The 12223-nt window shown below is 39.8% G+C and overlaps 1 protein-coding gene across 1 annotated transcript in view; it reads left to right on the forward strand.

The window, feature by feature from the left end:
• vax2 (ventral anterior homeobox 2) overlaps window positions 1-11820 on the forward strand; it is a 21151-nt gene extending 9331 nt beyond the window's left edge. Inside the window, exon 3 of the mRNA XM_072459217.1 lies at window positions 10772-11820. Within this exon, the coding sequence (XP_072315318.1) occupies window positions 10772-11257 (486 nt within the window). The 3' untranslated portion in view covers window positions 11258-11820. The remainder of the gene's footprint in view (window positions 1-10771) is intronic.
• Window positions 11821-12223: the final 403 nt, after the last annotated feature.

A 12223-nucleotide genomic window follows, 5' to 3' on the forward strand; every position in this document is an offset into this window, starting at 1 on the left:
CTCTCTCTCACACACACACACACACACACACACACACACACACACACACACATACATATATATATATATATATATATATATATATATATATATATATATATATATATATATATGCATGGTATATACTCACATATATATACTTAATGTACTCCACTACTACGCCACTCCCCACAAAGCACAAATGTTTTTGAACACATATTTCTTGTTGCTTTCTTTGACGCTCCCGTGCGTCATTACGCAGCAGTTTGGCGCTCTCCGGTGATGTGTTACCGGGCAGAGCTGTCTCCCGGTCCCGGCAGGTGGCTCCCGCTACAGACAAAAGGGGAAGGGCGATTGTTCAGAGACACAGCCCCACAAAAACGGCAAAGCAACATTAGTTTTGTGCGTTTAGCTAAGTGTAAGAACTCGATGGCAGGAGGCAGTTTATAGGCCTAACACAAGCTTTGTTCTTCTTATGCAAAAAAGTGAAAATTAGTTCTGGTTTTCGCTTCAATTTCAAATCCAGATCCTACAGTCCCAGTCCTCTGCTCTGTGCATCAGTCTGCCGCACTGTGCAGACGCTCTGCGGGAAAGCTGTGGTTTTAATGGTGCCGCAAGTGTAATCCAGCCGCAAATGGGAATGCGCACAGGCCGAGACAGGCCGCGGCTTAGCGCGGGTTCTGATGCTGGAGGTTTGTTTAATCTGTAACGTAAAGCAGCTGAACACAGGCCTAGATGTTTGCATTTGTTTGTTCTTGTTTACTGGAAGCTGTTTGAGGACACAGAGAAACTGACTTTCTTTACATTCGATTTAATTATGTTATGTAGTGTATGTTGGATAATTGTTGAGAGAGAGAGAGAGAGAGAGAGAGAGAGAGAGATTATTGGTGTTGTATCAATCACCAAAACAAGTTTCTGTTTGTGCATCTTGTTCATTGACATTGGCATTAAACCCTCTGTGATTGTGATTGTGATTGTCACTACATAAATGGGGTTGTGATCCAGTGTCCAGCAGCGGCTCAGAGACTTCAATGTAACTGTGTGCATCAGATCACTGTCTCTTTTTGGTCAATGTTTACCTTGACACTAAACCGGCCCAAGCTCCAGATAAACTGTGTTTGCACTTACGACAAAGGCCCAATTCAAACCAGGCAGGTGTTTTAAGAATGTAAAAGTCGAGCAAAGGAAACCAACGATGGACACCAAGGAAAGATATATTGTCCAGTTTAATTTAGATAACAAAAACAATTTAAAAGTGGATTGTTAAAACAGCACATGTTGTCTGCATCTAATCATGAAAAAAGTGCTGCTGGTTTTGTTGATTTGTCAAATGCCTTTGATTCTGTGTCGTTATATTCTTTTGGATCGTCTGGATACTTTTGGATTTGGTTTGGTTTTCAGATTACCTCACAAATAGAGCTCAAGTTGGTTCCACTGATGGGTATCAATCTTAACAAAGGTGTTCCTCAAGGGTCCGTAATTGGACCACTCCTGTTTAAAATGTATATCAATTCAATTGGCCGCAATCAAAAAAGAGTAGCATCCACTTGTATGCAGATGACGCTATGCTATATGCTAAGGTGCCTTCTGCGGCACAAAATATTCAAGTGGATTTTCATTCCATCCAACAAAACCGTGTTAATTTAAAATTGTTAATGAATTCAAGTAAAACAAAATGTATGCTGTTCTCCAAAAGGCACTCCAGTGACACAAAACATTCATCTATCTACACTCCATGGTAATGTGATTGAACAAGTACTCTACTACAAATACATCTGGATCGATGATAAACTCTCCTTCAACAAACACGTACAAGAGCCGTCAAATAATCTTAAAGCCAGAGTGTCATTCTTCTTTAGAAATAAAACGTTCCCCTTCACTGTAGAAAACAGTTAATTCAGGCAACATTTCTCTCAGTTATATGCATTCTACAGCAACAGTGTTAAAACCTCTGAACTCGGTGTATCATTCAGCTGTAAGGTTCAGCTGTAAGGTTCAGCTGTAAGGTTCAGCTGTAAGGTTCAGCTGTAAGGTTCAGCTCTAAGGTTCAGCTGTAAGGTTCAGCTCTAAGGTTCAGCTCTAAGGTTCAGCTGTAAGGTTCATTACAGGAGAAGAATACAGGACTCACCACTGTCAATTATACTCTAAAGTAGGATGTGGATCATTGGACGTGACAAGAGAACAGCACTGTGTATTTACAAGACTCTCATTGGGATTTTATCTGATTATTTAACTACTTTACTGAACATCAGATCAGGTATTCATCCATTAAGATCACAGGAAATTCTTATTTTAGAATCTCATCAGAACAATACAGAGCTAGAGCGAAAGGCTTTCAGGAACTTTGCTCTCGGCCAGTAGGACATTTAAAACTAAATTGAACCTTTTAATGAATTCAAAGCACTTTCAAAAGACTATCCACAGTGACAGTGCGCTTGTTTTTTAAATGTCTTTAATGATTTTACTCTACATTATGTATTTGATCTTTTTAATAGTTTTATTTTGCCATTTTATCAATATATTCTATTCTGTTGGTTTTACGTCTTTTTATGTGTTTTGTTTTCTACAGGGAACTGGAGTTTCCCCCCCTGCATAAATAAAATAAAAACATAATATTGTAAGAAAGCGTTCCAGTATGATGCGTATGAGCTTTAAGATACATAACAACAAATAATAATACGAAAATTAACTAAAAAAAGTGAAATGTTGCTGTGATATACTCCAAACTATATTATATAATGTAAAATTGTGATATCTAATGACATTTTCACAATAAATTCACAAAATACGGCACTTTCAACGACACCACCTCTCAACTTTGCACTGTAGTTTTACGCGGTGAATGTCCTTATTGTGTATTGTTGTCTGGGCCCTCGTCTGGGGCCACCGTGACGCACAGTGGGCAGATGTAGTCGTACAGAGGGACAACTGTGGCATCGTTTTTGTCACCGTGGAGGAGATGGGAAGCGAGCAGACGGGGGCGGGACACTGGACTTCCCTTGTGCTTTCACCCAACGATAACTTTCCCCTCGTCCTTTTAATTCGACCTAAAGCCGAGGCATAATTTTATAGTCCTATTGTCCGACTCGTGAAGCTCCAATCAACTGATGAGATAATCAGACGAACATATTAGCAATTATGCCCCGCTCGCCTTTTGTTGTAAATCACTTCCACGTTGATTCGACCGGCCCTTTTTCAGCCGCTGCTGCGCGTGGACGCGAGCGCGGGCGAAAATGTGAAATGTGAAGCGCGCGCCTCTGGCTGTGGATGGTATAATTTGGGGGAACATACGGAGCGCGGCGTAATCCTCCAGCCAGGAAATCAGATACAAGTGGTCCAAACGCTCAGGTCTGAGAGTGGCGCCGGACAATTAGTGCGAGCGAAACGTTGAATGCAAACTGATGTGAACGTGTGCGTGAAGTGCCAGACGCCAGGAGAATACAGTGTAATTCATGTAGATTAAAAGATGACCTGTTCGCTGCCACACGTCCATTTATTAACCTGCACGGATGTTGTTATCAGTACATGTAAAGGGATGTTTTTATACAGGCAAAGTGATTAATTTGAGGTGTTTTCTTGGATTTCTTTCTTCGGTTTGCACTGTGCACCACAGCAAAAGACCGTTACGGAGACTGAGCAATAGGAGTGGGTGGGAAAAGTGACAGTTGACTCTCGATTTGACAATTTCAACAAAATAAGCAGATTGTCATAGAGAGCGGATCACGATTAGATTTTTTTTTATGGCCATATCACACAGCTCTGACTTGAACTCAGGTTCTCTTTGTCTTTCGGACTCTTTGCCATGTTTAATGATGCCTTATTCTGGCAAAGCTGGTTGTCATCCACCTGCAATACAAGCTGTGTTCACAAGCACCACATCAAAATTAGGGTTGAACTGGGACTAAAACCGGAACTAAACCTGGCCTAAAAAATCAAGACTAGAACAGGACCGAAACTAGTCATATCTTCATGTATTTAAAAAGACTATGATAGAACTTTGTAGGCATTATATCATCCAATAAATTATAGATTTTGGGGCTCAATATTCATTATGTCCACCTTTTCTTTGTACTATAAGGATATAGTGTATTGTTTTTGTGGTACAAAGATAAGATTGGAGCTGTAAAGGGTGGAAGATATAATCTAAAAACAAATAGTTGTTTGGATACTAAACGACTATTTTAGTGTTTGATTCTGCTAATTATTTATTGCAGCTCGTGTTTCTACAATATTTCACATTTAGAAGGGATTTCTGGGATTTTCAAGCTTTATTATTGTGTCAGTGGCATAAAGCATTTATATTTTACACAGTAAAATATCACACTGCAAAATATGTTCTTGTGCTTTTATACAATCTTGTGTATTTTCATATGGTAACTAAATATGTTTTTTACGATGAGGAAGAATAGCCATTGTCAAGGCAACGGTTAATAGTATTATAATAACCAAACAAGCATACATGACCCCCAGAAGCTGTTCATGATAATGTTCATAGCAAAACGATAAATAGAAAGCTTAAATGCACTTAATGAATACACATTTTATCATGTTTAAACGTTTAAAATGTAAATGTCTGTACTATTTATATAAAAACTACATGTGCACGTTTTGTATTTCCCCACGTTTCTTCCATTTCTGGCAGAGACGCTCTTAAAATGGCTGGTGCTCTCGCTGTAAGTCGACAAGTCAAGTACTAAAACCCCATTGAGGCTGTTTTAGACTCTGCGCCACATTTGCGCTGAAGGTAATGGGAAATTTGGTGAGCGGTGGGGTGACACGCAAGGAAAGTCATGGCTCGCATCCAAACTCCTGCTGCGTCTTTGCCAATGGGTGTAGCGGGGTTTCCTGGCAGAAAGGAGGCGGTCTCCGAACAAGCGAGGGAGGAGTGAGTGAGAAGAATGGGATGGGAAAAAGAGAGAAACAAATCCGTGATTCAAAACGTTGGAGTGAAATTTGAGAATTAGAATATCTGGCATCGGTCGTCATATCTGGATGTTTTTGCGATTGAGCTAGAAAACCCATAAAAGGAGAGATGAGACCACAATACGGAGCAAATGTTGAAGGTTATTGCCTTCAATATCAATATGCCTTCATTATAGACTGTACCGTCTAATAAAGCCAAAGAGCCAAAAAAAGAAAGATCTGACCTAAAAAACATTTTAAACCTGACAAAAAAGCTGATTAAAAAATACAAAAAAGCCATTGTAACCGTCAAAAAAAGGCTTTAATGTTAAAGTTTGTGCCATTCAGAACAAACGTGAACCTCAATCATAACATTTACATGCATGTTTTGGCACATTTTTGATTTTTGACTGCCATAATATACATTTTTTGGACAATATTGCGCTCGTTTACCTCCAAGTGTTATTCAGATTTCACAGTATAGGCCTTCTTTTACAACGGCGAATAATGTACACTTATATGAGCCCAGAAATCCTCTAAATCATGGGTAAATGCTTTTACAATGGAGACACAAAATCCACAAAGAGAGCGAGAGATACTGGGAGGCTGAAATAGATACAGAAAAAGAGGGAGGCGGGGGAGATAGAGAGAAAGAGGTGGGCCGAATAACAGAACCAAGTGCTTTTGAGCTAAGGAGGATTAGGCAGCCATATCTACAGCCATTCTATAAGACGGAGTTAACCCCGGCCTGAACCTGCCGCACATGTGTTGCACCCATAGGCCATGAGCAGGTTCACAAGGGTGGAATAGGGTCACTGCTGTGGACTGGACCGATTCGGGACGGAACGGGGAAGACGGGTGAACACTGGGCCGACAAGAGAGAGAGAGAAGGGGAAAAAGTGAATTCGTGGCCTTGGTTGATGATTTGAATTCATATTATCACATTATCAGTCTGAATTTGAAAAGCTTTGATTATATTTGATTGTATTGTCTTTATAATGCAGATTATTTTACTATTTTCGTAATGGTTAAGATAATTTATCAAGGGGAAAAAATTGCAATGTTGGATTTTTTTTTTACTCTAAATTTGAATTTTCAGTTGAGAACATTTTGTCAAATTAAATTGGTTGGAACTTATGTAGATTTTTTTTTTTTTCAAAGTCCTACTTTCACAAGCCTTCATTTATTATTAGTTTATAATATTCATTTATCCCTTTGCAGTATATTTTATTAATGTGCTTTTCAGGTGTGAACAGAAATCAATAACTCATAATATAACTGGAAAAACAGATTATGCAACCCAAATACATTATTCCTTTAAAAAAAAAAAAAAAAAATTAGTGAAAATTCTTAAAAGGTTGTAATCAGTCAGAATAAAATTGGTTTGATGTTATGAGTCAAAAATAAATCAAACTAAATGAATCATCACTAATAGTTGGACATAAAATAAATGACACTGAACAAATAATAACATTTATTTAATTACATTTTGATTATAAATTATTGTCAAATACATTATTACAGACAGGCTCGGTCACAAATACAGTAATTAAAAGCTATGAACTACAAAACACAAATACAGAACATGCAGTAAAAATACTAAATATGCAATATTTTATGCAAAATCAGAGAGAGCTTGATAAAACTGGCATTAGAATTTATACAGTTTTATACATTTTTGTTTATTTCATTCAGTGGTTTTGATATTACTTGCCACTTTATAGATTCAGCAGGGCCTGTCTCTCCCTGAAGTGAAGAATAGGCCTTAACTATAGGCCTGTGCTTACATTTCCATTGAATAAGTGCATCTACAAACTTTTCTCACGGTACAAAAACTTTAAAGTTGATTTCATTGCTAAGGAAAATTCTTGATACTCAAAAATACATAAATAAATGGATACTTTTTTGACTATAATAATTGTTCAGGAACCATAATTATTTCCTTGTTAGATTTTTCTCAGTATCACTACCAGTTTTACTATCAAATAATATCGAGGTATTGATTTATTTTGACAAACCTGATCAACATTACGTTCATTACAATTCCACAAATATTTTTACGGGTCAGATTTGTGCAGTTTTCCTGTTCCTCGCTTCAAACAGGGAGAAAATGTCAGCTCTTTGTGCGGCGTCACATGATTGGGATCTGGGTCCAGAGGTCAGGCAAAGTGTGAAACCAAGTGTCACTCTCAAACACTCATGGCCCATAACTCTATTCAACTTTAACGGATGAATCGTAGCATCCAGCTTTAGAGCAACGTGCTGATCTATATTCATTTTACATAAATTAAACTCCATATTGTAAAAAAAAAATAAAAAAAAAATAAAGTACTGGTAGGTTTCACTCATTTTTTGTTTTGGTTATTTTTCTGAAGTTAAAAAAAGAAAAAGGGCTGGGCAATTTTTTTTAAATTAAATTAAAATTGGGACTAAACCAGGAGTACATGACAAAACAGTACAGTCTAAACCAGTACTAAAGTCTCAAACCAAGACCAAACAAAGTGTGAACACAGCCTAAGACATACGCTTAACATACATTTTTAATTATGGACAGCTACATCTTGAATAATAAATCAGCCAAAATGTTCAGGTAGATTTGCATTTGTTGTTGATTCATTAATTCTGTCCCACACACACACAGAAAAATAAAATAAAATAAATGATTGGATTGTACCATAACAATTAGATGACACATTTAAGGTCACTGCCTGGATCCTCTATATTGGTCAGAATAGATTTCCAGCTAAGCAGCATTAGTTCCTGGTGATAGTTCCCAGTAGAGAGTGTATATTTGGAGTAGCACTTTATAAATCAGGTGGAATAAACCAAATGAGTCTTATTTCACAATCATCTGAGCTTGGCCTGTTTTGTTGCTCTCACATGTGGATCGTGTGTTGATCTGCACCGAGAGCAGGCTTAACCTTTTTACCTCTACAGCCGTGACCCTCGCTTTGCAGCTGCCTAGGCCCCAAACGCTGCGATGCTATTGGCTGTGCCCCTGCCCCATTGGTCCATGTGAGAATATGCCTCCAGACCAATCACGTGCTTTGGTGAAAGCATACAAAGAACTAATCATAAAGTATAATACAAATATAACCATGCACTGCACGGACAGAAAAAAAAGTAATTGTTAATAATAATAGAGTCACTGAAATGCAACTTAATAGCACATTAGCAGAAATATTAGTAAAATATAGTCTCTTTCTTCGTCTTTTTTTCTATATCCTGTTGTCAAGTCAACATAATATTAGTTTATTATGTTTTAATTATGTTTAGATTAATCTTTGCAATATAAGAAAAGGTTGTCCTTGATATAATCAGAAAAACTAAAAAGTATTTTATGCAGTTATTTCTTTAAACATAGTAATTCTGATACTATTAGCTGCGATATATATTGAACAAATAAAACAGATGAATATGTGTCATGTCTGGTTTGATTGACGGCTGGAGTTCCCCACTGCCTGTGTCCTGTCACCTGAGCCTGGTGAGTTGGACGGGGCAGAGGGCGAGCCCGGGGCAATTGCAGGTCACACCAGATCCAGATCTCCCTCTGTAATCTCTGCCCCAGCGCTGAACCCTGGATCCCATTAAAAAGGATTTACATCCAATAGTGTAGATGTACCAAAGGCAGCTTTGCTTTCTTCTCTTCTCATCATTTTCCCCCACTAATAAAATCCCTGTATAACACCAGCCCCCTCCGTACAGGGCGCTGAACAGCAGTGATGTGAACAGGAGGTTTGGCTCCACCTCCTCAGGGGATAAACTCACGGGATTGGTCGCTTACTTCAGCCGCACTAAAAGCCTTTTATGGGATGTGGATGTTTGGCAAGCGCTGGAGCATGAGTAAAATACTGCAGCTGATCTTAGAGGGACAGAGTGTGAGCTAACAAGCACAAAACAGGCCAAATGTCGACAGAAGAAGAAAAGAGGTGCAGAGGTGCCCCCATCGGTATCATCCTGGTTTGGGCCGGTCCCGTCTGTGAAACCTCCAGGTCTTTACTGTAAGTCGTGCTGTCGTCAGCGCTGCCCTGAGCCACTCCAATCCCATTATTTGCATCGTGTCTCACTCTATGATCTCAGTACATTGTAGGAGCCTGAAACTCCTCTAAGACTAAAGAGTTATCGTCTATCATTGAGTTTGTATTGATTTAACTGGCATTGCAAACATTTATAACCTATTTGAGACCATGAAACGCTTTTATAGTTCAAATGAACATGACTTTACAGCTGAGTAATGTCTATGTTCTTTATGACCATATTAGTGTCAAACTTCCACACATCTAAATATATGAGAGCGGTTTACAGTACTATTACCTATGTGGCCACACACTATCCTATAATCATCTCAAATACTCACCCTGTGCTGAGAATCCTATTTAGACTCATCATTATCAGGCTCTAACTGCAGGTGCCACCGCCAGTGACCGCACTAAAGCGACCAATCACGTCACAGCTTTATAGTGTGGACATACATACTCACATGTTATGGGGGGCGGGACAAAGAAAGGCCTGAGTTTCACCTGTGGGCTGTGTTTGCCTTCTTATTCCAGATGCACAGCAGTGAGAAATGTCTTCAAAATAAAATAAATAAATTGGTTGGACACTGTGAAATTAAAGCTAAATAATTGTTTTCCCCATCAAACATATTTAACTGTTAATGTGTATATTTAGTTTTGATGCACCTCCACAGTCAGGGAGGTAAAATATCTTCCTATCCCCCCAAAAAAAGATAAATACATTTGTATACATCCTTGTGGTTTAAATTTTGAACAGATGGCTTTTTATTTTGTTATTTAGCGCAAAAACATTCACAATTATGTATTTACTTGTTTATCTAAGCGATCCAATGCAACAGAATTGCTCTAAACTAACATTTTTCATCTGCTGTCTCTGCATTTGCCCGATTTGTAAGAGATCTTTGTGTTTTACTTTCACATATCGCAATCCAACGCCATTTTCTTTCCATTTCGAAATCATCGTTCGTCATCCAACAGAGAGTCCCCTCAACTCCGTGATATTTCCTTCACCACAAATTCTCCCGCGCTCGGTGCAGTTCTGACAGAAACTCGGTCAGGGTCATGCATTTTTCATGTGTGTGAGTTCTCGGCGAGGCGAGCGCGATCTCCTGACCCCGGCGTGGCCTCCAATCAACATCAGGCTCAGCACAACTATTCCACACGCTATACATTAAAAGTTACACCGCCGCGCATTAAAAAAACATGCCGGGGCGAGGTCAGGCAGAGTTCAGCGCGCCTCTCCCGACCTGCGGCGGGTGGCGTGACCAGCGAAGGTGCCTTTCGTGAGAGTTAACAGATGATTGGTTTTCCTTCTCATCTGGACAGTTGTTATCCCTTCAATAAAATGCCCTTATTTTGCGTGCAAACGTCCTCAAGTGCCGCGCTGCATGTAGGTGATGGTAGAGTGCATTTGGTCCAGTTTTAATCAAATAAGAATAGTAAATACGACGTTCGTTATTGGGGATTATGCCTCTGTGGTATTCTGGGTGGGTTTGGCGTGTTTGACTGGTTTATCAGTGACTTTACAGCGGCGCACGAGCTCAAAAGGGGCACCACACTGTTGGTCCTGAACTTACCTCTTTTCAAAATGACACAGGCCTATACGAGATGTCGTGGTTTATTTGGATATTATGCCTTTTCTGAGTTTCATCACAACTGAACTTCTTAAATGAGCTGATTTTGTGGTGTGTTTGGATGAATTCAGTGGCTGAGGATGAACCAATCATCTGGTGTTTTGGATGTTATTCACACGATCACTGGTGCACAGACATTTGCCAGTTTTACCTGACATTCTTGAAATTAAAACAAAGTGACCAAAATACTGAGATGTTTTTGAGGAACTTTGCACTGAACTTTATCATTTGTCATTTCAGGTCAAAGTTTGGTTCCAGAACCGAAGGACGAAGCAGAAAAAGGACACGACGAAGGATTCGGACAAGCGTTCTTCCTCCACCTCGGAGTCTCTGGCGACCTGTAACATTCTGAGGCTCCTGGAGCAGGGCAGGCTCCTGTCGGGACCTGCCCCACATCCAAACTCCCTCTTGGGGCACCCACACCACAACGGGTCCCTCCTGAGCAGCCCCGGAGCCTCCTCCACCTCCACCAGCATCAGCAGCACCCCTCCCAGCTCTCTGCCCGGGGGCACCTTTGGGCTCTCCCTGCCCTCTTTGGGGGGCACCCCTCCCTCACCGCGCCTGGGTGTCCCACCGCCACACTCGCTGTGCTTCTCCATGCCACTGCTAGGGGGCGCTCACCACGAACTGACCTCCGCTTACGGCTGTGGCTCCTCTGCGTTTGAGCCGTACATGCGACTGGACAGAAAGGAGGCGGACCTGGGGGGGAAGAAGACCGTCTCCTAAACGCTCACGTCGCTTTGACTGTTAAAGAGGAACGACCCGGAGGGAGGAGGAGCCTTTTGTGTTACGTCAAACTGTGACCAGGACGCGTCGTGAAGGAGGCGGTACTCTTCCACAATTGAAAAAAAAAAAAATGACTTGTGAATTTTCTGACCCGTTGTGTGTGTCGCCCTGACGGACTCTCAGTGGTTTCAAGTGACTCTCACTTTTGTCCCGTGTGTTTGTGTGTGTGTTGTTGCTCTATACAGGCCTTCATTTTACTGTTCAGGAAAAAATACTTGACTTGGATCATTCAGTCTAACGCGGCGTTGAATGGGAACTGTGTTTTTCCAAAAATCGCAGTTTGTTGTACACATCTCTCGTCCAAGTGGCCATGTTTGAGTTTAGTTTTTGTGCTATCACTTATGAAACAGAAAAAAATGAATTGTAGCATCTTAATATCAGTCTGTTATGTGTCCAGAGGTAGTTTTGTAAATTCTTTATTTGGTTGTGTTTGTGTAAGAAACAAAAATGGATGGGATCTGGTCAGAACAGTGCAAAATCACATATTTGGATCAGATTGTAGGGGGAAAAAAGACAAGAAAAAGCTGGTTAGACTCTACCAAAGCAAGAAATGACAAAGCTTCACAACACGGACAGACACATTTTACATTTTTAAATCACTTTTTCACATTGTCTGTGGAAATACTTTGACCAATTTTGTGGAAAAAACTTTGTAAAGACATTTATTTAAGCTTAAAATCAGCTCTTAAAATCAGTTTTACAATATTTTGTATCACACTGTACATGTTTTAAATAAGTTCGGCCCTCTAAAACATCCCAAAACATTATTTATACTTTATTTTTATGTTCCCATTTTTGTTCGTTCAGGCTCCTCACTCAAAGCACTTTATGTTTGTTATTCTTTCCAAATATTTTTGCATCTGACGCTATTTCATTTGAATTGAACTCACACTAGGGCTAAGCTAA

Source organism: Eucyclogobius newberryi, unplaced genomic scaffold, assembly GCF_026437365.1.
Source record: "Eucyclogobius newberryi isolate DKJ021-1_F unplaced genomic scaffold, fEucNew1.0.hap1 SCAF_22, whole genome shotgun sequence".
Classification (NCBI taxonomy): Eukaryota; Metazoa; Chordata; class Actinopteri; order Gobiiformes; family Gobiidae; genus Eucyclogobius; species Eucyclogobius newberryi.